The sequence below is a fragment of the Ciona robusta genome, chromosome 8 (genome assembly GCF_009617815.1).
Source record: "Ciona robusta chromosome 8, ASM961781v2".
In the NCBI taxonomy this organism is placed as follows: Eukaryota; Metazoa; Chordata; class Ascidiacea; order Phlebobranchia; family Cionidae; genus Ciona; species Ciona robusta.
This window is the reverse complement of record NC_143242.1, coordinates 5,145,695-5,173,674: the sequence shown is the minus strand read 5'-3', so window position 1 is coordinate 5,173,674 and position 27,980 is coordinate 5,145,695. Positions and strand designations below refer to the sequence as shown.

General features: G+C 34.6%; 3 protein-coding genes and 1 pseudogene across 3 annotated transcripts; 2 read left to right on the top strand and 2 right to left on the bottom strand.

The window, feature by feature from the left end:
- LOC149732626 (WD repeat-containing protein 7-like) lies at positions 1-6,536 on the bottom strand. The gene is made up of 8 exons (XM_089882975.1): positions 4,497-6,536; positions 4,063-4,335; positions 3,569-3,808; positions 3,093-3,305; positions 2,308-2,426; positions 1,676-1,955; positions 541-1,473; positions 1-467 (listed from the first exon to the last, which is right to left on the bottom strand). The coding sequence occupies exons 1-8, from the start codon at positions 6,468-6,470 to the stop codon at positions 300-302; spliced, it is 4,200 nt and encodes a 1,399-aa protein (XP_089739101.1). The 5' UTR covers positions 6,471-6,536; the 3' UTR covers positions 1-299.
- Positions 6,537-6,704: 168 nt separating this feature from the next.
- On the top strand, positions 6,705-16,695 carry LOC149732625 (endoplasmic reticulum metallopeptidase 1-like). The gene is made up of 16 exons (XM_089882980.1): positions 6,705-7,145; positions 7,214-7,400; positions 7,998-8,154; positions 8,550-8,697; positions 8,925-9,094; positions 9,503-9,684; positions 9,972-10,093; positions 10,746-10,958; positions 11,413-11,666; positions 11,862-12,042; positions 12,419-12,647; positions 13,112-13,229; positions 13,930-14,074; positions 14,386-14,535; positions 14,830-15,006; positions 15,567-16,695. The coding sequence occupies exons 1-16, from the start codon at positions 7,073-7,075 to the stop codon at positions 15,863-15,865; spliced, it is 2,805 nt and encodes a 934-aa protein (XP_089739106.1). The 5' UTR covers positions 6,705-7,072; the 3' UTR covers positions 15,866-16,695.
- A 170-nt stretch (positions 16,696-16,865) lies between these two features.
- On the top strand, positions 16,866-26,106 carry LOC149732624 (mediator of RNA polymerase II transcription subunit 16-like). The gene is made up of 19 exons (XM_089882981.1): positions 16,866-17,366; positions 17,733-17,840; positions 18,324-18,478; positions 18,728-18,834; positions 19,148-19,275; positions 19,385-19,494; positions 19,804-19,914; positions 20,183-20,347; positions 20,808-20,944; positions 21,062-21,200; positions 21,508-21,647; positions 22,176-22,272; positions 22,614-22,721; positions 23,112-23,194; positions 23,500-23,635; positions 23,880-24,072; positions 24,540-24,690; positions 25,059-25,217; positions 25,426-26,106. The coding sequence occupies exons 1-19, from the start codon at positions 17,237-17,239 to the stop codon at positions 25,556-25,558; spliced, it is 2,490 nt and encodes an 829-aa protein (XP_089739107.1). The 5' UTR covers positions 16,866-17,236; the 3' UTR covers positions 25,559-26,106.
- LOC149732623 (calcium/calmodulin-dependent protein kinase type II subunit delta pseudogene) lies at positions 25,934-27,861 on the bottom strand (annotated as a pseudogene).
- Positions 27,862-27,980: the final 119 nt, after the last annotated feature.

Sequence of the window (27,980 nt, the reverse complement as noted above, 5' to 3'; positions counted from 1 at the left end):
TAAGCCTTATGTATGTTTTGTATTACGAGAAACACATAGTTTGCGATTGAATAGATTGTTCCCAATAAATTAATAGCACGAACACATACAACAAAATATTGCACAAAGTATTTGAGACGAAAATCACAAGCAGTAAAACACATCGTGATGCCTGTAATGTAACTATCATATGATCGTGTCACGAAATATCACGTGTGACGTTCACGCAAGAACGATAAACCGTCCATACGAGATTTATCTTTGCTTTAACGAAATTTCACACTTCGTGCTCCCTTGCGCCACCCAGCGGAATCAGCCACTCAAATGTGAAAACGGTGTTCACTTCCCTCAGAAGTGAGAAGCACGACCACTCGGTTGCTCACCCAAACCAGTTTCGACAGGTTTAATCTGGAATGAGACATCCCTCCGTTCGTCTGCGCACTGCTGTTATGCATTTTGAGTGGACTGAGTGTCTTAATGCATTTGACCTGAAAAACGAGATATTATTGTAATATTCCATCTCGTCTGAACCTTTTGATTATTGCTTTTGGTTAACCTTACCTGCGACTGCAGCATGCCGAATAAGCTGGTAGCAGTTATCCAAAAACTCAGTTGGTTTTCATCAGCACTGTAAACGCACAAGTACTTTCCTTCTGGCGAGAAACAAAGCGCCGTGATTCGACCGCCGGATCTCGGCACGATCTGATGCTTGCAGGTTCGAATGTCGTACAGAACGATCGCTCCGTTGCCGGCCGCCACCGCGATTCTCTTAGAACGGGGGTCGTATGAGATAGTGTGGAATTTAGCCAGAGCAGGAACGGCTTCTAAAAGACCAAAGGAGTTTCGAAGCCCAGATATGTCGATACAGAAAAGGACAATGTCCACTACTTCAACAAGAACGTTGTTTACATCGCTTATCATCTTGTCAGCGAGGAGCTCAATGATTCTAAGGACTTCTGGCTTCGCTCGCACGAGCACAGAGCTGGCGAGGAGTGCTTGGTGCTGCGGGTTAGCAGCTGCAGCATTGTGCCGAGCTACCTCTCGAGCTATAGTGGTAATGAACGTTAGAGGTCGAGCCGTGGCTATCAAGGATAGGGAATGGTGGGCCGACCTGCACGAATCTGCGTCTGGGTTGAGTGGAAGCCCGCTTTGAATGCTCGCAATGTGGCGAGTGTATGTTTCACAAAGTTCCAGCAAACCCAGAAGGACGGCTGATACCTCCATGTATGGCTCCCAGACGGTGAACCCGCGGCCCAGGAGATCAATGGCAGCTCGACGTATGGGTATATGAGCTGGTAGTTTGGAGGATGGGGGTTGTAGCAGAAGGTAGACAAGTGCCTTGCAAGTATGGCGAGCAAGGGAGTAGTCACACAGGCCAAAGCCTTCAGGGATGTCAGAGTTACTTCGCACTTTACGCCGTGGTTCAATTTCTTGTCCAAACTCGGCACCAATGACACCAAGAATTACGATAGCAGTTGCATGCCTTCTTCTAACCTGGATGATAAGTTATAGATGATATATTATCCCAAGACTTTACTTTTTATTTTGAGCATAAAAAAAACAATATATCTGCTTCTGGGCTTAAAATACCACTGAAACACTTAATTTCACAGAAAAATGAACAGAAAAATGAACAACAAAAATTATATCTTATCGAACAGAAAAAGAGGATAAAATGAACAGAAAACCCATTTACCTCATATGATAGTTTTGTTGTGTTGTGTCTTGCATGATGTGATGGAGCACTAATGAGATCTTCACTATGGAGACTTGAACGATCCCCAACCTCATCCGGGATCATATTAGAGGATGCGGGAGAAGTAGGATGATCCATCTCAACAGGATGAGGCTGTTGCTCCACGTAATCTGGGATGTGGTGAGACCATACCTCAACCACTTTCCGCCTCCCACTTGCTCCCATCTGACGAAGCTCAGCGAGCATCAGAGCTTGAGCTGCTTCCCTTAGCTCCAGACACCTGAGAGGAGTATGTATCTTGTTATTTTGGCCATGTTTTAATACAATAAATATGCTGATACAGAATTGAAGGCAGAAAAAGACAGAATTGAATATATAAACTGTTTATGCAAGGCATATTTCACTTGTTTTCTAAAGTGACTTGCCTAATGGCACACAGGCCCCCACAATTGTAGCAGCAATGGAGTCTGGTGTATTTTGGTTACCTTTACAAGCCTTGTAGCTCAGTGATGAAACCAATTAATAAGCGAAGAACACAATTACTTGAAAAAGCCCATAGCAATAGAAAGCAAGAATTTAAACAAGCAATTTGTATTCCAAGAAAAGATTTGTTTAATAATTTTAATACAAACCTGTCCTGCCATCGCCTTGCAAGAAATTCTAGTTTAGGAGGTTTGTAGAATTCTCCTTCCATGTGTTCAGGTAGCAGCACACAGTGTAGGGTGGCAAGAAGGGACCAACTCTGTTTCACCTGGGTGGAAGTTAAAAATACTGTCAGTCAAGAATTTTTTACATTGAAATTGATTGTGCAACTTTAAATATGCGACAAAATAACAAAGTGTATTTATTTATATATATTTAACTTTTTCCCAGCACAATGTGTAGATTAAAAAAAAATTTCCATATAATACATATATATATAATGTACACCAATGCTTGTATAAACACTCTGGGTGTGTAGTTGGAACAGCACACCAAAAATCAATGCTTTAAAATATTTATTATGTGAGTCACGCTTATTTGTGAATCAGGGTACCTATGTTTTATGCACACTAATACTGCGTTGATATTGTTGTTCAGGTTTATAATAACTAGAATTGGAAATAATTCTTCTGTAATGTTACTATACATTTGTTTTGGCTTAATTATGTTTTTTCTATTTATTTAAAACACATTTCTTAACATAACTCTAATTTATCCCAATATAATACTAAAAAGAACATATATAATGTATACACAAGTAAAAAGACAAGGCATATATCAGAAAAATCAATTGTTGTTATAATATTTAAAAACAGAAATAGGCTGCAAATGATTAAAAAAGAATCGCTAGTACAGACTTGACATTTGGGTTGTATTTAAAATTTTGTTTTTACAAGTGGTCCACTAATATAAATACATTATTGCATTACTATACCTGGGACTGCTCAACAGAATCTAATCTGTGTCTTGAGATTTCATCTGAAGTGGAGTCTGTCGTCTCACATGCTGCTCTCTTCATCTTAGACTTAAACGAAGCATTTGGAAGTTCCATCATTGTGTTTGCGAGTGAAATAACTGCAGTCAAGTGTTGGGTGGTAAGGGAGCTTGAAATGCCCCAGTGATATTTACCATTTTCGTTTTCTTGAAGCTATGAAGAAAAAGAAGCATTCAAAATTTATTATATTTAAGCGAACATACATCATATACATGCATAGCATAAGATACATTACTACCATTGGAACCAAAACTAGCAACTATAGATGAAGTCTTGGACAGAATATACAACAACAACAAAACGCTTGTTTTACTGTGCAGTATATTGAGATTTAAAGACACAGAACAACATATTATATTCATGGATTCGTATTTGGAAAGATGATACTGCTACCATTAAAAAAGTTGTAGACTTACTGTTCCTGTTATTTTACGTGGCATCATCAGAGCCATATGTCCTCCATGTGAGAGCAATCCAAAGCAGATTGATGTTTTTGGGAGAAGAAGTCCAAGTCTCTCTATACAAAGATCATCAATACCTGGGTCCATACCCCATGCATGTAAACATGAGACTATGATTTGAGCGATGTCAATGGCAGAGTCGAGCTGAAGAAGAGATGGAGACTTCTTCCCCTTTCTGCTTGGTGCTTGCACCTCCTGGAAACAAGTTTTTAACTAAAACTATTCAGGTCAACTGACAAAAGAACTACATATAAATATCACATTTCATCAATTGGTTAAAATGTGCCCGACTGTACATTAAGATTTAATTGTGTTTTGCAATTTCTTTTGTAATATATTCATATTGTTAAGTCAATTGTATTGCAAAATCATCATACTAAACAAGTGGAATTTATGTGGGACAGCAACAATTTTGGGTTTAGTTATTTTTGAAGTACAGTTAAACTCACATTGGCTTCAGAAGAAGATAGGTCACTTCCATCATCCAAAAGTTGATTTTTCACTTGTTTAATCAAGTTATTGATCATGTTCTTCCCAGCAGATGCAGGATTCCGACTCCTCTCTGTGATCCTGCTCTTCTTAACTGCTTTCGCAGAATGCTCGAGCAAGAGTTTTGCGATAAGAGCTTCAGTGTTGAAAAATACAATATGCGAGTCAGTGTCGTTGGCAGAGCTAGCACGTAGTGACGAGACAAGCATTGCTTTGTGCGTACTGTTGGATAGCTGTAAAATTGATTTTGATACTTTTGTGAATGTTTTTATATAAGATATTGTTATAAAAAACTATTGGTTGTTTTTCTAAAAAATACAGTTTTAAAAGTTTGTTATATATATATGTATATTATGCCCTATATGTAATTTGTATTAAATTTGAATAGACTTACATGAAGCCGCGCTTCTGTATCTGCATCTGATTTATCCTGGTCATCCAAACCATCCATTATCGACTTCAAACCTTGCTGGGCAAGAGCTTTAAATGCATTTATATTCCGATGCTTCAGCGCTTGTGATATGTTGACAGAGTGTTGTGGTTTGGTGGTATCACCAATTTCTTGCTCATCACAAGCAGCGAGGATGTTTGCTGCTACCTCTCCCTGCTCAAAACGATCCAAGTGACCAGTCTCCATTTGCCAAACAAAGACTGAGCAGTCGGAACAAGCAATGATCAAAAAATCCTCTTCCGGACGCCACCTGATCGCTACAATAGGGGAGGGGTGTCTTGAGGCGAGCAGAATACATTTCCGATCTCGTAGGTTCAACAATGCTACTGAATGATCAATTCCTACTGAACATATAGATTGTTTAATTCGTTGGTTACAGGTGTCAGGTGGAACTAAGAGTTGATATACTTCCCCACCGTGTGTGTGGAACGAATGCAGCAATGTGCCAGCCATAATGTCCCACACTACAACAGAGAAATCTGCACTACCAGAAACCAAGACCTCAGGTGAGTAGCGATTCGATGCTTCTTGGTAAGGGTATAGCAAGCAAATAACTCTGTCTCTGTGTCCACGCAGAGTTCTATGTGGAGGCCAACCCTTACGGCTTGAAAACTCATCTTGCAGTAAGTTAGATTTACAGGTTTTTGCAGCTGGGACAATAACGATTGAGCCGTCTTCTCTTCCGCAGCACAGGTAACAATATTGCGCAATAAATAAACTAGCAGTCACGTTGCATGGTTCTTTGGGGTCATGACTAAGTTGGTCAATAATACCAGGTGGTTTTGAGTCTAAGCTTTCCCATAGCTTTTTAAAGTTTGAATAGGTATTTGAAACCTCACTTTCTAAAGTAATGCTCACTTGATTTACTGCAACTGAGGCATCATACCCGCCAGTTACAAAGTGCAGTTTATTTGTATCTTTGTTGCAATAAAGTTTTATTATGGGTGGCAGTGTGTGTTGCTCTGAACTAAAAATATTAAAAGTACGAATTGATTTTGGTATAAGATTTTGCTTTTGCTTTAAACTTGAGCGGTAGGACTCCTGCTGGCCGATAGAAAATGGCAGTTGGTATATATGAACAACTCCGTTTTTGGACCATACTGCTACACTGTTATCTGACACAAAGTCCCCACCACTCCAAGGTTGACCTGGTACACTTGCAGTGTAGCATAGAAGTGAACAATCTCCATAATCACATACCTGCCACGCATGTGTGCAGATTATAAGCATCACTTTTGAGTCACCTTGAGAAATTTTTACTGATATTGAATTAGTGTAGTTTACTTGTCGTGACTCTTCTTCGTATAAAACATTAGCTGAGGAGCTTGATGGTAGTCGCCACACCTTTATCATGCCACTGACTGTAAGTCCTATAACATTACACTCCTCACCAACAGCCTGTACAGGTGCCACACAAGCGCATGCGATCCAGTCAGGGTATATCCGAGAATTTAAACTCAGCAGAGTACTTAAAGTTGACGCACTTAAAATTAAAATCTCCGCAAACTGACCATAGCACAATACACACCGCTTTGGTTCATTGTTTATTACAAAGTTTTGGCCCAGAATGCAGGTAGGCGTGCCCGACAGTTTATTTTGCTCCAAGCACCTTCCATCTGTTATATCCCACAGACAAACCTCTCCCTTTTGTGAAGCGCTCACAAAATGAGTTTTGCTCTCTTCTTTCATTAAAAAGTCATTCTTTACAGTAGTGACACTTACAACGCTACTAGAATGTCCAAATATCATCAACTTTGGTGCAATGTTGCCATCTATCACATCCCACACACACAATTGGCCATCTCTGCATCCTGTTACAATATTTTGGAAGTCCGGGGTAAACGTGACAGCTGATACACGGTGGGTTGGGGGTGTACTGCCCCATAGAACAATGGGGACTACCAGGCTGTTTGACATTGCTATTTCTCCTACACCTACAAACAGTGTGAAATAAATTAAAAAATAGTCAAAATACTATGAAAACGTAACCCTTAACAGTTTTTCCTGAACATGTAGCCTTTACCAATTATAAACACAGAACCAGTAAGAGTGATTAGCTATAAGTCACGTACGCTACGTCGCTACATTCTTTTCTGCACAAGTTGCATTGTATTTACATCTTTATAATGTCATGCGATCTCGTTAAATTAGTGTTGCCCTATCTTTAAGCTAGTTTGTTTCATTTAATGACTTCCCCACATTACACTCCTTTCAGCATCACGTTCTTTGTATAACTACGGACAGAGTTTAAATTTGGGCAAACTTTTGAATAGCTAGATTACAAGTGACGAAAATCGTGATAGAGGTCCCCAAAGTTTCCAAAACCGAAGACGTCAATCAAATGGAGAACTCATAAGAGAGAAACGATAAAAAAACGCATATGAGAGAAATTAAGAAAAAATGAAACGATGGGGGTCAACGTGCTACACATTTGAATCTTCACATGCGACGAATGCAAGTGAGTGGTTGTTTATTTCCTGTTTAAAAGAAAGCTTGCAAGTGCATTCTGCATTAGGGTCATGTATGATCCAGTTCGACGTCGAGCTGTCGGAGAAAAAGACGATTCTACATCTAAGCGACACAATGGTCCAGGTAAGAGTTATATTATTTGCTTAAAACTAACGTGTGCAATAAAAAAAAATTTGTATGCATTTTTATAGGATCTTCTCATAAAAAAGGAACTTCATTATACACTGATTTCCTTGTGCCAAGTAAGCAGTGGACATTAATTTACTTCGGTTTTCATCTATGCTTACTGTTCATAGTCAACTTTTCTTATCATTCTTTACCGAAATCTAAGCTGGCATCAGAAGCACACCAGTTGGATTTTATCGAAGAAAATGCAAGGTTAGAATTGTGTTTCTGGTTTAAACAACACATATTGGGCAACTAATAGATTTAATATTAATACTTCGGTGCTAGTGAAGAATCTCCCCCCCCACCACCTTATTTGCTAACCACTAACCCCTAGGTTAGGGAGTTAGGTGATGATGGTTAGTTAGTGGTTAGCAAATAAGGTGGGGGGGGGGTGTTTCTTCACTAGCACCAATATTTCTTTACCTATGTGTAAGCTATATTTATTTAGGTAGGCATATTGTATACAATAATTAGAAGTTATGCTTGTATTTTTTCCTCATTTATAATATTATAAAAACATCTAAAACAATGTTATAAATTATGTGGCCAGTATAAGAAGTAAAACCATTGGAAAAGTTTACACATTTTTTGAAGCTCCATCTAACATATTTGGCTCAATACAGTTACCAAGAATGTGCCTGTTGCTATGCAGGTTCCATTTACACGAACATAATATTATATTATTATATTGGAATTCTCAGCAGTGAAATTTTGCAAATTTCAGTTAAATATTTTAGGGTTTGAAAGTACAGCAGCAAAACACTCTGGCTGAATACAGTTACCAACAATATGTCTGTTGCTATGCAGGATCCATTTACATGAGTTAGTTAGTCTCGGCCACAGACCAGCAGGAAGCATCGCTAATGAAATAGATGCCGTAAATTACATCCTGGCGACTGTGGAAAATATTAAACAGAACGCACAGCCAAACGTCAACATTGAAACAAGCTTACAACATCCCACGGTAACCTAACAACTTGTTTGTCAACCATATATATATTTTATCGGGAAATGGAATAATGGAATATAGTATTTGGTGAGAGGGGCAAAACCAGTTTATATTATCACTTTCCAGTTTCCACTATTTAGTTGCTTTCGTCTGCAGCGCAGTTTTTATACCACATGCCTCTAGCCTAGAGGTTACTGGTTCAAAACTCCCCGCATTTCTTTAAAATAACTTGGATTCCAAATGTTCCTGATTAATGCAGTGCAGATTATTTGAGGCCCACTCTGCCGTTTTTGGTTTGGCTGTATGAGGTGTTTTTTTCTAATTATTGCCTGCCACTCCAATGCATATCAGTTTTTGTAATCCACGTCTTTTAAAAATTTTTAAAATATGATTTTTTGTTTCTGCCCCAGGGTTCATTCAGCATAGACTTTCTCGGTGGCTTTGCAAGCTATTACTCCAATATTACGAACACAGTAGTCAAGCTTTCACCAGTTAAACATCAAGCTAAAGATGCTTTACTGCTGAACTGTCATACTGACTCAGTTTCAGGGGGACCAGGTAATTTCTGCCAATATAAAAAAATACATACATACAAGATAAAACGTCTTGCGTTGTAGGCTTACTGCAATACTGGGTTCGATTCTTTATACGGCATGTAATGTGTGCAGTGTAATTGCGTTTCAGTTTTTTTGCCAACTAATCTATTTTTTATTCATAATTCCAAATTTTCCATGTAATATATAAATTTTTAAATTTGCAATGTTTGATCATTTTTCATCTTCTAGGAGCAAGTGATGATGCAGTTGCGTGCTCCGTCCTTCTTGAAGTGATGCGGGCAATGTCAAGGAGTAAGGAAGAGTTACAACATTCAATAATTTTTCTCTTCAATGGAGCAGAGGAGAATGTGTTGCAAGCCTCTCATGGATTCATAACTCAACATCCATGGGCAAAAGAGGTGCCTGTACAATCAATAACAGTTATTATGTGCATGTACTACTAGAATCTGCTTATTGAATGGTTTAACTGCACTATCCTAAACTCGTGTGTATATTATATATACTTATGTTATGTATTCTATAGACATTTCAGATGCATAGGGTGAAGTCATACCAATTTTTGGGAAAAAGGTGACATCATATGTTTAGCACAACAGTTTTACACGTTAAAATTAGTTTTACATTATATATATACAAATTAGCAGATTCAAGGTATACTGCATTAGTGCATTTGCCCCATTTCTAAATGAGGTTTCTTTTCTATGACAATATGGATCTGCATTTAAAAATATTCACCCTAAATCAAAAAATGTAAAATTAATGTATGTCCCAATTATATTGTCAACTATATTACCCCCTTTTTACAGGTGCAAGCGTTTATTAACCTTGAAGCAGCTGGGGCAGGGGGGAAAGAAATTGTGTTTCAGACTGGACCAAGCAACCCGTGGTTAGCATTAGCATGGGCACAGAATGCACCTCATCCTTTTGGATCTGTCTTGGCACAGGAAGTTTTCCAAAGTGGAATCATCCCTTCAGATACTGACTTTAGGTAGATGATAGGAATACTGTATACAATATACATATATTACATTTATTTGTTAAAGCGTTTGTCAAAATTTTCCTAATACCTTCACCCTATGGGTTATGGCTTATAGACAAAAAATATTTTTGTTGTTGTTGTTTTAAATCTGTGATTTCAATAGATGGGAATAAGCCTTTATTGTATTATGTGTTTACACTATTTTTCAGCTTGTCAACATACATTTATGAAGAAATATACTAAACTAGTTGGAAAATATGTGATAACTCGAATATTTAAACACCTTTTCCCCACAGAATATTTCGTGATTATGGAAAAATTCCAGGGATAGATCTGGCATATATGAAAAATGGATATGTTTATCACACTATATATGATAATGAGGATATGATTCTACCAGGGTGCATACAAAGAGCAGGTAAGATGGTTTAACCTATTTGTAAAGGAAAAAAAAAATTGTAACTAAGGGAAAAACTTGTTTGTTTGTAATGCTAACAAATAAAATCTTTTTTTTGTAACAACTAAACATTTATTTTTCGCCAACAAATAGAAGTTTAATTTTGTTATCAAATAAAAAGTAATTTTTTTGCCAACATATAAACACTTTTTTTGCCAAGAACAACACAACAGCTGTTCACAAACTGTGTGTTGCATGGGATTTCCTGTAAATGTTTATCTTGATTGATATTAATGGTTTTTCCTGTCATGAGGATATGATAGGCAACAGATGTTTTAGGGATCTTACGTTTAGATAATAATTTATAATAAACTGCCATGAATGTTTCTTGTTCTTTAAAAGCAGGAACGACTAAACGTGTATATTGTTTATCTCTATGTTTGTGTTACATTGTACAGTTTCAGTATCTGTCTATAGTAGTGTATAGACTCTATCCTGTTGGTGAATGCTTAAGGTATAGGATTTAACACATTGAGTGTGGAAAGTGTTGGTTAAAACAAATGAATAACTCCATGCAATAGATGACACACACACAGAGAAAAATTTTTTTCACCTAATCTATTTTTTAAAATAATTTTTAAAAAAATTTCCAATTAAACTTAATTTTTTCTAGGAGAAAATATATTAGCTGTAGTACGTCATCTCGTGACTTCTCCATCTTCCATGCTGAGTGATCCATCATCATACAGACATGGAGCTCTCGCTTTTATGGACATCCTTTCCCTCTACATGATCACACTCCCGATGCGGATGCTCTACCTCCTTAATCTTCTTGTTTGCGGAGCTACTTTTTTCATCTTGGCTAAATTTGTCACAGAAAATGCTGGTAAGTGATTTTTTAACAATTTATGAGTATAGACAATTTTAAATTGTATTTAGGTTTTTTAAATAATTTTTTTTTTTAACATTTTAGGTGTAAATTTAAAGTTGTTACATTTTTTAAATTAAATTTGCTTTTATTTTAAGTAAAAATGTTTACCTTTAAAAAAAAAGATATTTTATAATTCAGTATTTGGTAGAATGAATGGTACCAATACTACCAAAAGTGATTTGAACTGAAAAGGTAGCAGCAAAAAATGAAACATATGGTGGGGCGGGGGAAATGGGAGACCTTTTTATTTTATTTTCATGTCCCATATTACCATAACAAAGAACATTCAAAGAAATATAAAACCGTATTCTCCCAACTCCCATGATATACTGATTATTTGTCTTTTCCTTCATTTTTAACCATACTTAATTTTAGAACTTAAATAAAATTTATTTTTTATCTTTTTTAGAGACCACCAATTTAAGTTCCAAACTATCCTGTGCATTCCACTGGGGAAAACTGCTTCTCAAGGCCTTGGCAGTGAACCTTATTTCATGGGTGGCCAGCTTTGTAGCAGTTACATGCGTGGCTGTGTTTTTAACAGCCATAGGAAGTACAATGTCATTCTACTCGAAACCAGTATTTTCCGTTTTCCTCTATGTACCACCCGCACTTGCTGCTATGCTGAGTGTGCATGAATTTGCTAAAAACAAACTTTTCCAGGTAAGGTAGGTTATGGTATAAAATGTGTTAAAGGGGATATGCAATTCACGAGTTTCTATAAAATAACTAAATTCTATATTAATGATGTTCAAATACTTTATTTTTAAAAGAAATCTAATGTAATATTTTAATTTGTTCTGTATTAAATGGTAGTTAAAAAAACGAAATAAATCTTGTTTTCCCTCATTTTTACAGAATGTTGGAAACTGCTGGAAAATCGAACGACTTTTTTTTCATTCCACTTTACTGCTATGGTCAGCCTGTTTATTCTACTTAAATCGTTCCGGAATTCTATCCAGTATAATTCTCCTTGGATGTCTCCTGTCTCTCTTAACTCTCAGGTGCTTTGGGTTCAGAAGATTCTTCTCAAATCCTGGTAAAAAATAATTTCTTTTTTTGATAATTGTTTCTGAAAATGTGAGAACTTATTTGATTACAAATTTATATTACTGCTAATTAAAGTTAGTTATTTATGTCCAAATTCGTTCGTCAAGAAACGTAATTGAATTGTTTTTTTACTGTTTATTATCTTTAATTGCTAATTTACTTTTAAAAACCTTCTCAAACTTGTTTAAATCACTACAGATACCAAATAAATCTCCAAGATCGTATTCAATTGCTATGAATTTTTATTTGTTTTTTATTATAAATAAAGTAATAGTTATAACTCATAACATTGTTGCGAATGAATTCCCTTGAAAACTGCGAATTAATTCCCAAAAATCTCTTCAAATTTGTTTAATCCACTCTAGATACCAGAGGAACCTCCAAGGTCATCCTCCATCTTCTCTCCTCCTCCCTCCCCTCTATCATCATGCTCTCTCACTCCTTCCTCATCATGGAGTTGTTCATCCCGCTGTGCGGAAGATTAGGCAATGTGGTTCCTCCGGACCTAGTGATTGGGTTCCTGGTGGCGTTCACCCTCTGCCTCACTTTTTCATTCTCTTCAAACCTCTTCTATGTCACATCATCAATGAAAATGTAAGTTACTAATGAATATATTTTATTTGTCACACTAATCAATATAGGTGTCACACTTATGTTTATATTTTATTTCTTGTTCGGCTTATAGACTGTGTATCAGTATAACCTTATTTAATTCCTTCTTTTTTTGGTCAAAAGTTCAGTAGTATTGAAAATACGAAATTTGCTATAAAACACAAGTAAAAATGGTCTACTAATCTACTGTTAGTTTCTTTAAAGTTTTTTTAAAAAAATATCACGACTTTTTTTATTAAACTCCTAAATTCTTGTTTCAATTTCAAAACATACATGAATAAACTTGCTTGTTTCAATTTCAAAACATACATGAATAAAAATTTAAATTATCTACAAACACATATGAACAACTGTTTGTATTCCATTACACATTTATCATACAAATTCCTATTAAACGCTAATGCATCAGAAGCCAACATATTTCCAATAATGATGCAACTACACAGGTTCATTTATATGTTGCTTTTATCTTCTGTGTTATCAATAATGGCAGCCATATCACCCTATGGCTTCCCATATTCATACTCAGCTACAGAACCGACACCAAAACGACTCTTTTTACAGGTAAATAGCATTTTGTAGCGACCACGCTTATTTTCTTTTAATTAAACGTAAATATGTTTTAAATGTAAGCATGTTTTAACAACTGTTGTTTTATCGATAAATCCTGTCTTTTCGTTTAAAATATTTCTAAATCTTTGCTACCGTAATCGAAAAGACAAATGAAAGTTATTATTATTTTACATCAAATCTAACTATACTATAACACAACAGCTTATATGTAGAAATACAATAATTTATATATTTGTTCAATAGCAAAGATTTAGTTTGAATATTTTGTCTAATTCCTTTTTGTTTTAAATATTTTGTGTAAGTTCTAAGTAGTTTTCCATCATTATAATATACAGTGCAAGTGTAAATGAGCATGGTTAAAGTTAGTGCATTAAATATTGAGTTATCCAATAGTTTTCAGAAATATGTATTTTTCATACTTTTTATACTTTTTTCCTGCTTTCTGGAAAAGGGCTGTTTTGTTAACCGGCTATGATCTTTAGTGTACACAAGACATTTTGACACATACAGTGCACATTTTACACGTGCAGCACACAGCACACAAAAAGTCACCTTTGTTAACTGGTTATGAACCTTTCGACACACACAGCTTTTTACACCTTATGCACATTTTACACCTTGTGCACAAACTTTTAACACATGCTGCCACTTTTTTAACTAACAATAAACTAAGCCCTTTTGACACATGCAGCACACATCGCGCGAGTTTCACAATATGCACGGAGAAGTCACAAGAACAGACAGTGGTGTTTGGACAAACTGTCTGGACTATCCTTGCTTCTCATATGATATCGGTTCAAAAGCAATACAGAACACACCAACCAAGCCCTGCTCAGGTATTGGTCATATTTTAACTTCTTTTTTTCTAGCCAACAGTAATGTTAACATTTAATATATAAAGTACGGTGGGGAAATATGAGACACCTTTACGTTCTGTTGTTGTCGCATTTGGTGGTAAACAAAGAACATTCAACAAAATTATAAAACCGTAACATCAAGACTCCCACAGACTATTGTTATTTGTTTAAACACGATCAAGATATTTGAATATTACATGCTAAGGGTGTTCCATCTTTCCCCACCCTACTATATACAAAAAAAATTATGACAGAAAAATAAGTTAAATTCATTCAATCAAATTTTACAGGTTTGTTTTGTGAATCCCCATGGGCGATTCCATGTCATAAACTTGTGATAAAATCTCGTTACGTTATTTCACCTCCACCATCTGATGATATTACCAACCAATATCCAATGACATTTCAACTTACAAGCAACACTGTTAATATCCTATCAGGTAATTTGATAAAGTCATTAATATTGTGATAGAAAAAAGTGTGTCAACCTAAGCCTGAGGTCACGTATTCCTAATATTTATTATGTTACTTAAGATCATAGAATTTAAAAAAAATGTTTTTAAAGTTTCCTTGAAAATGTTTAATGAAATAGCTCAATTGCTTAAATTAAAAGGAAAACATGTAATTGTTCAACAAAAGATTTGTGCCCAAGACAGTACTTATTAAAGTCAGCAATTTTTTTCAATTTTTTTTTCCCCTCCCAAAAAAACAATACCATTTTTCATTTTTTCCAGAAAATTCCACCACACGGACATACACGCGACGTTACAACTTCGTAATCACTGGCCCCGATCACATGGCACTCCAATTTGCTCCACTGTCCACACACAGAACACATGCTAAGCTTACAAGTTGGTCAATTGATGATGACATTTCACTTGGAAGGACAACTCCTTCAGCGCAAAGCCCAGGTAATGTTAATTGAATATTTAATGCATGGTGTAGTTAATATAAAAAAATCATCAGATTTTTGCTAATTGTAAGATATTGTTTATCCTACTGAAAATAAGTTTTAAAATAAGAAAAAGTTCTCATCACAACTCATGAAGGTTTGTATAGCAATATATATCACAATTTTAACAAACTTTTATCTAAAGCTTTGCTTTAGCAACCTTTTTAATTTTTTTACTTTATCGCTATCATCGCAAGTATGCGTGGCTAATACCACCACACTACTGTAGCTATAGCTCCTTGTCATTGGAATATAATATCCATAGTTTTTTACACACAATTTCAGAATTTCTTTGGCACAAAGCTTAGGTATATGAATTTTATGTTATATATAAATAAAAAAAATCCACTTCATGTTTTGAAAACTGGCAGTTGGTTTTTTTAGTTTCTCAGCATGGGCTGCACACTACCATTATTTTCTTGGACTAAATCCCTAGTTTTTTGACATACTGTGTAAGCTCTATTAGAATATGATGTACTGCCCAAACACACACAATAGATAAATAATCTCTTTCACCAGGTGGAAGCTCATATTATTACACTGATTGGTATTTCATCTACTTTGGTTCTGGTCTTGACCCTTTACCATGGAAACCGTGGCTGGAACTCACAATCACCGAAGACAGCTCTTTACCTCACCCAAGTGGTAGAAGAGACCTGCCTAGTTTAGAAATCGCTCATAGCGGACAATACTACTCGAAAGATCGCAATATTCCAGTGCCAGGACAAACACCTGAGTTGAAAGAAATTATGTCCGATTTGCATGACTGGGTGACGCCCATGGCATGGGTGTCTCTGTATAAGAGTTATTTGTTTTAGTTAATTTTGACTTATTTACTCAAGTTCTAGGTATGAAATAATCAAGTATGTATTCAAGTGTAATCTATGTAATTTCTTATTTATGTTTGTGTGTGTGTGTGTGTGATATTTAATTAATTTGTTTTCATTTAATCAGTTTAAATTAGGTCCGTGTTCTATTTTTTATTAAAGTGTGAATTTAGTGGAAAGTTTTTCAAATTAATTTACTGTCACCATAACATTTATTCAAGTCTGGCAACCCTATGGTTTGCTTGCCATATACTGTTTAAAATTTGATTTCTTGTCATAAGTTACATATTTATACACAATTATGTGACAGAAATTTAAACATTACATAATTGGTAGTAACACCTTGTATGCAGTGTATAAGAATTCACTAATCAGATTATGTCGTAAAATCATACTTTGCCCTTCTGAAGTATTTAACGGTTCCAATCAAATTGTTTTTTTTGTGAATTTCTTTAAAAATGCAAAACTGCACTTGTTTCATTGTAATTCATCAAATGCTGTGTTCCTATTCACTTTATAACCACCAAAGGTTCCTATTTTACTGGCCATAAGTTTTTTAGTAATAGGCAAGCTAATACTACATTCACATTGTGAACTATTAAGGTTTATTAAAGCCCTTAATTTTGTACAAGAGTGGCACAAACGTTTTACCAGTTTTTAATTTGACTTTTGTGCAACAAGTGTGCTACACCAATCAGAGCAAAAATCTTCATGGACATGCAAAATGCACTAAAGTAGTGACTGACAAAAAGACCGCACTAGGTCCATTTCCAATTAAAATTGTACTGCAGGCCGATTTTGGTCATTTGGCAAAATTTCCCTCTGTCTTATACACATGTGTATTTGTTCCATGCGTGATATGCAATCTCCACCAATATAGCTATGCTTTTTGTTCGAATCGAATTAAGTGTTATTTGTATTCAAATCCGTAGCCTTCAATATCATAGATAACTGTACTTGGACTATTCTACCTACTATGTTAACTGTTTTGTCTAAAATATTGTACTTTTCCGGTGTCTTTTTTTTACAAATTTGGTATAAAAATCACTGTTGGTACAATTACATTACGACCAAGTTTTTTATTAGTTTTTCACAACAATATTTTTATTGTTTTTCTTTTAACAATTATACCACATTCCTATTTTAATTTTTTCAAAAGGGTGGATATAGCATTTTCTAAATGTACCGGTGGAATTTAAAGTTTGAGAACTTCTATTTTAACTGTAGTTTTCTATTCACAACGCAAATTTAATAATTTCCATATTCCGTTTTCTTTTGTGTTTAGTTAAATGATTACTGTATGCAGCATTCGTAACCTGGTATTCTTCCTATTTAGATACATTTAGCTGCATAGGTTAGGGAATGGATCCTGTTTATGAAATAGATTGGCAAGCAGATGTCAACCAAATAACTCTTGGTCACGGTGACATAGTAGAGTGTGCGTGGTCAGCAAGCAACTTTTTTGCGTTCACAACTAAAAAAAACAACCAAGGTGATCATATATTGTGTGCTTAATTTGTTATTTTGCAATTAAAACCTTTTGTTTAACTTATGGTTTTAGATTGTAATAATTTAAAATAATGTGTTTTATTGTTTTTTCACTTTGTTTCAATTAAAAAATTGTTGTTTAAGTTATGGTTTTATATCGTAAACAATAAAAATTTAAAAAAAATGAACAATAAAATTGTTCGATCATTACTACACATATTATGTGCATATTGATATATATCTAACTACACCAAAAAAAAATAGGTCTGTTCAAGATAAAATGTAACTATACCAAAAGTAAAATAGGTGTGTTCATTGATTTTATTTATTAAATGATTTATTTTTAAATTATATATCCTTTACGTTTCAGGTTCAGTCACTCAGTATCTTCATATATTAAACCCCAACCAGCCATGGGGTGTATTTAGCACTAAATATAATGATGGTGCAATTACTTGCTTGCAGTGGGACCATACAGGTATATACAATGTTCATATACCTAAAATGTATTCAGTTATTGTATTAAGAGTAATATTCTTGGTAACTCATAAGCTGCACCAGGTGTATGAAACAGAACAGCCGTGTTTAAAGACTGTCGTTTTACGGCCACACGAGGCTAAAGTAAAAAGTTACAAAGAAAAAAAATCTTAGAATTCAATATATCTAAAGAAATTTAGTGGAGCTTGCATATAACATAATTGTTTATTTATTTATATGATTACAAAAGTCATATTTAGGAAAGTAACAGCAAAACAACAGTTATAACACATACAATGGTTGTTTATTTATCTTTAAGATTACAAAAAAATTCTATTTAGTCAGCATGGTGAACAAATGAAAAATAACAGCAAAAAGACAGTTATACATTGCTAAGGGTAGAATAAAGGAAATAAACATCGCTCAAAATAACTACCTTGAGCAAAGAGCATTCGAACGTGTTTAATTACCCTACTTAATCTAGGTACAAGACTCGTATCAGGTGATAACCATGGCTTATGCTGCCTGTGGACAATGTCTAACTCCTTGTGTAATGTGTGGACTCATCAGAATAAACATAACATTTTCCTGGAAGGAGAAGAAATATTATCATTAGGCTGGTTGCATAATGGTGCAAGGGTAAGGACTTATATAATTATTTTTTTTAGCTATTTGCTGCAATTTTAGGTTGCTCTTTATAAGGGAATGATTTTTCGTTGCTAGTTTTCTGTTTATGCAGTATGTGTTTAACAAAAAATTTTTTTTTTAAAGTAGTGCAACTATACCAAATATAAAGTTCAAAACTGTAAATTAAAATAAAAACTAATCAAAGATCTCACTTCTTGAACTTTGCGAGTAATTTCCATATTCACCATTTTTTTTCTTTAGTTTTTATTCCATATCGACAAAATGGAGTCATCGAACTTGGGTGAAAAATTTGATCGAGCAAAATTTTGGCCAACTGTTATGCAGCATGGTGGGAAGGCTATGGAAGGGTGAGTGTCTATTTTGTTGTTTGGTTTTTGACCTAATGTTGATGGACTCTATCTATGATCTATCAGATAGAGGGTAACTTATTTATTTTCATGGCAAGTGGTCTGACATTGGTGTTTGTTTTGTTCCATACACCTTGTGCCCGCTTACAAGTTATAACGTATATACCTTGTAGGAGACAGGGTAAAAATGTATGCTTTTTCAGGTGTTATTTTACAAAGCCAGTTGTATTTTATTTGCAACTGAATCTTAAAAAACAAACTGGGAATTTGAATCCACATTTTCTAGTTTAAAAAAAGTTAATTTTTGTTTTAGTTTTATCGTCGTTACTGGTTCGGGGCTTGCTGCTGTGAGACTACTTCTTGTTGATGGCGAAAGTGTCGAGTCACAGTTTCGTCTAAATGTGATGTGTCACCAACAAATTGCTGACATTGCGTTTACGAGTAAGAAACAAAACAATCTACACTAAAAAATTTTCGCCTTTTTTGAAATTTGTTAAAAATCTGTGAAACTACTTTCTCTCTTAAGTTACAGATATTGTTTTGTTTTCAGGCCAAGGTAAAGTGGTTGTGATGACAACAGACAGTGAAATTCAACATTTCATTCAATTCCATGAAATTCAACTCACATACAACACACAGGATCATCTTATATCGCATGAGGTCAATTTTAGCCAAGTTTTTGAACCGGAAATATTTTTCTTAAATTTTCTCTCATTTTATAAGAAGTCTGGGATAAAAAGATGTTCTACACCGTTGAAATGTACTTTAATTAAAAAAATATTATACAATATAATGTATTTAAAATCTTTTATGAAATTAAAATATTTAAAAATGTTATATCCAATAATCAATAATACTTTCTACACAGTTATGAAAAAAAATCCGAATAAGCTTTATAACCTTTTCTAAAATACGCTTTATAACCTTTTCTAAAAAATGTATCGGAATAACACTGTTATTAATAAACAGGTATCTGCACTTCCAAGTTTACAGCTACGTTGCGCAAGTGAAGAGCATTCACCTTACACCTATATATCTCATGCTCATTTTGTATCACGTGAAAACCAAGATCATGTGCTTGTGAGTTCTCTTTATAATAATTTTTCATCACAAATCGTGGCAAATTCGTTTTCATATTTTGCTTGAGACACCTCTGTTTGTAGTAGGAAAAAATTAGGAAAACTCATTTTTAACCAAAAAAAATTTTTTTTTTTAAATTTTTTTTTTTTACTAAAAAAATAAAACGCAACTGAATTTTTTTATTTTTCTGAGGAAAAAGTAAAACAAATTATTAGGAGATGTATTAACCATTTTGTGCTTTTTGTAATTTTATAATAAACGCTTCCAGATTTGTGTTTCTGGGCCGACTGGTTCAAAATTTGAAAGTTGGTTGATTCGTAAAGAGAGCGTTCAACTACATCGAATATTTCAACAAAATACGAACCCAGTGTCAACCACACCTGATGTTTCTAAGTGCTGGCATTATGTTACAAACTCTACACATCTGCCACAGGTAACTACTGTTGTTACCATTGTTTTAGTACTTATTGTATCTAAGTGGTGCCGTCCCCAATCATGTGCATTTATGTTCTGCTTCAGTGCATCTAATATTTCTAATGTGCTATAAATAAATGTTTTCCTTTTTTTGTAATCCACCAACATAGGTGTAGAGGTAAAGCAGAAGTAATATTGTTTGAGCATATTAAACTGATCACAGCGACCACAATACCAACATTTAAACTCTGTTATGTATAGTGGTTATCGCGCCTGCCTCTAACACAGAGGTAATGGGTTCAAGACTCATCTCTGCTGTCATTATGTGGGTATAGTGTCTGTGTCATTGGGCAAGTCTTAAGCTGGCACGAAACAGAACACCTGTTTTATAACGACTGTCGTTTCTCGGCCAAGCGAGAATAAAGCAAGTTGCATTCATTCATTTATGACGTCGCTATTTATTATTGTTGCCATCTCAGGTCCTTAACTTCTCCATACCCACCCTTCCCATTGATGCTTCATCCAGTGAAAACAAAGTCTCACAGGAAAGCAAGTTTTTCTGCGGCTTTTGTTTTGCAGTTGCACTTGCAGACAATACAATTCAAATTCTACACAGGTAGCTTCTGCAAAAAAAAGAAAAAACAATTTTTAGGGCAAAAAAATAAAATAAAAGTTAAAAAAAACTAACAGCTATACAGGTAGCATATTCACAACTCGAAATTATTTGTTCCAGGTTATTTCTGCAGGTGTTGGTAACCCAGCACTTGCCAGTAACAACTCACTCACAAGAAACAACACCTGGTAAAGCAATGAAGATGACCCAGCAGTTTGGAGTCAGACACGTTTCATTTTCAACACTTTCTTGCGCTATGGTATGTTTTTTAAGTTTTAAGGAATACTAAATAATATAATATGTTATAGTATTGTTTTTTACATACTTATATCTCTTATTAACTTGCATTTTATCTTTTTTGAAAGTTAATATTTTAGGAGCAAAAATTATTTTTTCAACAATAAAATTGATAAAAAATGCTTACAAAATTTACTTATCAAAATAAATCTGAAATTTAGTGTGAATTTTAGAAAAAAAATCTGAAATTTGAAATTTATTTTGAAATTTTTACTAATTTTTTCCAATGTAGCATTCAACTTTTAAAGAATACATTGATATCATTACAGATAGCAGCAGATAAACATGGTCGTTTACTTTTATATCGTATTCCACCATGGCTAACCACACCTAACAGAACAAACACTATGCAATCATTGAAACAACTTCTACAACTTATGCTCTACTGTCTTGTATCTGGAAAAGAATGGTTTGTGTGTTTTTTTAATTGTTTTGAAGGGCCTACAGTGTAGTATGGCATAGGACCTTTTTTTGAAAACCAAAATTTTAAAAATTATTAAAAAGTTTAGGATTATAATATTGTGTTTTGTAAGGGTAAGGACCTATTGTATGCCATGGGAACTAGGGTTTAGGCCAGAATTGGCTTATTAATATTACAATAAATATTGCGGTTCTTGGCTAGTGTCTGCAGTTAATAACTGGATCTAAAAGTTTGTATACAGCAAAAGTTACTAAAATAGCAAATAAATAGAATAACTAATATTAAAATATTCTTTTTGGGGCTGGTTTAGAAAATAAAACCCTAAATTTATTCCAACGTTTCATCTGCCAGCCAGCAAAACTTCATTATGTTTCTGGGTTTTTTTCTAAATAACATTTAACAAAAGTAGTTTGATGTCCGTTAAGTAATTTAAAGAATAAGTTTTTTTAAAAGCAGGTTTTTTTATTAGTTTGTTTTATAAGTTTTTATATTTCAAGTAATGTATTGTTGTTTTAGGTGGGAAATTCTGCTTCATGTTCATCCCAACTTGGTGGAACCACTGGTGAAGCAACTTAGTGTGGAGTGTGGTAACCAAACATCAGCTGTTCAGCAGGTGTGTTGAATTTTTTGTGGATGAATAACTTTTTTTTGTTTGGTGATGGTATCGAAGATTGAAAAAGTTATTAAAGTGAAAAGTAATGATATAACACTTGCTAATAGATAATTTTTCTATTAGAAGTTTTAACAACTGTCGTTATACTGTTATTGGTGCACACTTTTCTTCTGATTAGAACTAAAATTGTTTGAATAAATGTTTTTTTTCAATACATAGTTTGAAGAGTGTAATTTGGATCGAATAAGATTGTATAATTAAAAAACACAAGTTAATTTAAAAAAAACAACATTATACGTGCCTTAGTTAAAGTTCAATGTATGGTATTATAATTAATACAGGTGCTAGAGTTAAGATTACAAGCATTAAAGATCAGCATATACCACATCACTGCTAGTCCTGTTGCTACTGATCTACATCTTAAAATGCTGTTTCAAGCTATTTCTCTTGTGAGTTATATTTAAAGTAAAGGTAGCTTCATAATACACAAAGATGACCTGTATAGAATTTTTTTTTTTTTCACTTTTTGAAATTTAAGCATATAATTAAAACAGGTCTGTGTTTATGCATAACATATGGTGCAAAAATGCTAAATGTGCAATATTTGGTAAACAATTATCACAACACAAAAATTACCTAATTGTTTTTGACTATTTTTTATCTCATGATTTAGCAACGCTACTATTAAAGTGTCAATAGACTAATTTATGTGGATAAAATTGATTTGTAATATAAATAAAAACAATGAAATTCTAGATTTGGAATAAAGTATTCTAGGATATGCTGGAATACCTAATTATTTTGTACTTCCCTACATTCACCCCCATTTTTCTTTACAGGTGTTTCGTTCTCTTGTTCGACCCCACCAGCAAGTGGGGGGTGAAGAGATTGACCCCGCTACTAAGCTACAGAATATATCCAGGTAAGTGTCAACTGGTCAACTCTTCCATATTATCTCCTGTGTTATCTAACATGCCTTGTCCTAGGGCTTCACACATATAGAATAGAAATGCTTTAAATTCACTAAAGTATATTTCTCTTAAATTAAATTTCCAAGATGATTTTGTATGAATTTTATCACCAGCCTATTTAAAACAAATAAATCATTAAAGAAAATTAAGTTTTTTGACGCAGTTGTAATATACACTTTTTATGTGATGGGCTTTTTTGTTTCAGCCCATATTTTTACAACTATGTCAAAATTGTGTTTTTTTGAAATTTTTTCAGGACATCCACAGAGACCAACATTGATCAGTTGGTACAGAATGTTGATACTGATCCACAGACCTTACAATCAATGCAACAACTTATACAATGGGTGGCAGATGTTGCTTTGTATTTGCTTGCGTCTGTGCCATTATATGTAAGTTATTACAACCAAAAATGCATATTTGGAAATTAAGTGTTATGGGTATTGTTTTCTTCTAATACCCATTAATCCTTGTATATATTTAGATTGAAAACCAAATCTAAATTTTGTTAGAGACCAAATAATTCTGTAAAGTAGTATGTTGCTGTATAATTATAAATTCATTCACTTCCGTTCAATTCCAAGAAAAAATAAATAAAAAAAGTTGTTTGAAATTAAAAGTTGCACCTTTTTTTAGAAACAAGCCAACCGACCTGGCTACTCTTTATATTGGGATCGTGACTGGTTATCCTTGCTTCGTGAGATGCTTGTACTTATAAGGGTGTGGGGGTTGCTCAAGTCAGCGTGCTCACCTGTGTTTAACGTGCTCGACTCACGGATGGATGTCTTGTCTCACGTGTTTAAACTCGTTACTCAACTTTGGATGGCTAGTGAGATAACTTGTTTTTTATTCTATTTGAATAAATGAATATAACTTGTTTATACTTACAATGCCAGTCATTATAACACAGAATGAGTGGTAAATAAACATAACTTGTTTATACTTACAATATTACAATAACATTCATTATAACATAGGTGTCTTTTTTTATACACCTCGCACCCGTTTATAAGTTACCACGTATGTGACTTTGTAGTTGTGCCATTAACTGACCAATCTAATTGTATTGGTTTGAAATCGTCCTGTTAGGGGTTTTCTACTATAAAACTTAGCATTATATTGGCACAATACGCCACTGACATGTAATTTTACCCAAAAAGCTTGATTCAGAAAAAAACTTGATTATAAACACTAAACAGTAAATTATATTAATATTGTTTAACTGACTTCTAAAAAATAGTCAGTTTTAAACTTAACTATAAACCAACTAACATCTAACTATACTAATACCTCCAGGCACTGATGATCATCGTATGACCGATCTACCAACCAGTTTAATCAATGAATGCAGTGCCTTGCCCTTCCACATTATAATCCCACCCCTTGAACCAACCCCACCACCCAACAGTGTGCTTAGTCAGATGAGAAATTTCAGTGGTACTCGAAGGTAAGTGACATTGCTCTATCGCAGTGGTCACTAATAGGTTGTCCAAGTTATCAGCCAAACATAAAATAAGGTCCAATTTACCTACAAAGTAACACATATGGTAAATCGTATCAACCCTGATGTTTGCCTCTTGTTTTTCTTATGAATAAAAAAAACACAAACGTGATGTCTCCTTTTACCTTGGCTGTCATCAATTTTAAACATCTAGAAATCCTCTGAATGAATGAATGTAACTTACTTTATCCTCGCATGGCTGGAAACGACAATCGTTATTAGACTTGTGTTTATACACCTCGTGCCAGCTTTTGAGTTACCAAGTATGTTACTTAATGAGTACTGTTTTTATTTTGTTTTTTATTTTTTCATAGGTTTACATTTGGAGAAACTCCACAGGATAGTTACATCATGTTGTCACGCCAACATATGATGGATCATGTTGCTGTTGCTGGTAGCTCTGGGAAGGTTGACTCACTTAGAAGGATTTTCTTGGGAAAGTCACCAAATCAGGAATTGAAAGAATGCGTTCGGTAAAATTGTGCAGAAATTAGTTATTTTTTTTCAAATATAAATTGTGCAGAACTTTGTTCATTTTTTAAAAATATAATTTGTGTAGGAATTGGTTACTTTTTTCAAAACTACAATGCAATAGCTCATTTAGCTATAGCGTTGGTATATATTAAAGCCCAAAATGGTGGTTATGGTATTATGATGATATAAACTTGTCGTTTCCCACAGGTGTGGCATCACAACAACCTGTAATAATCTCCTGCGTTCCACCCTGAAAGTTTGGGATCAACGTTTTGTTTCCAGCTGTGTGTGTGGTGGCCACTGGAAGAAGTTAAACTCCCATCCTGTTCCATTGCATTGAATTTGAATGAGAACTACATGTTTCCGTGCTACGTGTTTACATTTCTTGCACTGCTATCATTTTTCTAATTGAAAAGCTCACATCTGCCTTTAGTTCATGTCGTTTCTTTTACCGCTTAATCATGTAACAATTAAACCCAAAAATTCCCATGGTTTAGGATATTGATTAGTCATTTTGAAATCCTACTTTTTTAGCCTAAACTGGAATCATTTTTTGGTTCGTTGAGATATTGCAAACTGCCAGATCTGATAATCGTTTATTTTGGGCAACTTTTTGATGCTGTGGGGTTTGAAAAACGAAGTTGTTCTGCAATTTCCCTACGATGAAAGCTAACATGTGCATGTTACTGTCAGTAGAAATTGAGGAAGCCTGGGGTAAATTGAGACATTACGTGTTTGTTTATTTTTATCCATATGTGAAACAGGAGGCAAACGTCAGCGTTAATAAATCGTCTCTTTTTGCAGAAACGCAACGACAATTAGATTATATTTATATATTCAACATTCTATCCAAATAAGGCAACAGCACAAAGGTGAGTGACAATTTTTAATATGAATAGAAGTTTGGGGAAAGATGGGACAACTCTTTATTTTATTTTCGCATCCAAACTGGTAGTAAACAAAAACATCGAAAAAAATATATAATATCGTATTCTCATAACTCCCATAGACAATTGGTAATCGTTTTGGTAAAACTAAAACAATTGGTAAAACTATAAACCAAATATTCATTTCGTTTAAATTTTAAAATACTATGTTTTAAAAATAATCAATATTCATATATGTTTTTGTTGAGTACATTTTACATGGTATGCTAATCGTAAATTTAGTTACACGAAATTGTTGTCTGTATAAGTTATCCCAATGAAAGATTTTTCGTGGCGAATATCGTGGTCAAGATAGCCCCCTTTAGTTTTCTTCTAGCATTGAATTGCCTCAGGTTTTCCAATGTTTCGACTCTGTGAACATGGGAAGCAGACAGCTCGCGTGTTTTAATCCACCGATGACTCAACGCCTCTTCCGCAGTGAACCTCTCTGTAGGATCCACTTCCAACATGGATCTAACCAAACTCTTAGCATTTACTGTCACTCCCCTCCATTCAGACGACGGGAACTCGAACGAACCATCTCGAATTGCTTGAAACAATTCTTTCTGCGAAGCACCCTTGAACGGAGGCGAGCCGGATAGCAAGATGTAGAGAATGACACCACATGACCACATATCAACCGCCTTTCCGTACTTGTTTCTCTCTAATATCTCCGGCGCAATGTAACTCGGACTTCCAGCAAGTCCGTATTTACATTGCTTGTCTCCAGACACCTCCACCGCTAAACCGAAATCAGCAAGCTTTACGATTGCCCCTTTTTCTTTACTCGCCAACAAGATATTTTCGGGTTTTACGTCGCGATGAATTACCCCGTTTCTATGACAGTAACCGAGCGCTTGGATCACCTGTTCAATACAGTGACTGGCATCTGCTTCACTGTAGTGGTCTCTTTTCACAATCTCCTCAAACAGTTCGCCACCGGTCACTAGATCGAACACCATTTGTCGAACTCCGTCATTTGAATAAAAACCGTGGAGTCTCACGATATTTATATGCTTCAGCTTCCCGCATATTTTGGCTTCCCTTTCAAGCATTTGAATATGATTGCTGCTTAAACTCTCCGAGTTTACAAGCTTAACAGCAAAAGCGTTCTTAGTTACTTTATCGTAGCATTTCTTCACAAGTCCAAATGCACCTCGGCCCAGAGTCTCTCCGATTGTGTATCTACAGTTAAAATTTTCTGCGTCCGAAGCTACACCGTTTGACATGGCTGGGCAGCTGTTTGTTAAAAATGACTACACAAACGTACCTATTGCTTTTAATATAAATTGAAAACAGTAAAAAATGCTACCTAACAGTTTCCAAAAAATAACCTGCGATATGTCTATGACGTATATCGTGTACAAGCGGTTCTGTTATCTCACTTCAAATAAAATTTAGGTCAGTTAGATACACGCCACCTCTCTCACCTTACAGCTAGCATACAGTGTGTCGTGTGTTTTAAACATACACGTAGTAATGCAGGGCGGCTAATTACCTGGAATATACGAATTTTGACAGGAAGTATACGAGTCACAGCACAAAAAGATAAGTTAACTAATTCTTCGTTACAGCTGACAGCTTTATACATTATTCTACCCAAGCTAGATTCAGCTTTCACACTTTGACAACAAAACAAAGTTCTGCACATGTTTCGTAATTTGATTAATTTAATTTCCGACACGCGACGTCTGGACCATAATCTGTTTTGGCACAATGACGCTGATGCTGCTGTCGGCTATACGTCGTTGGCTATATTGCTTAATTCTACTACAAAACTTTTGACCTCAGCTTATTGGGAAATATACACGGATGGCTTTATACTTCCACCTACAT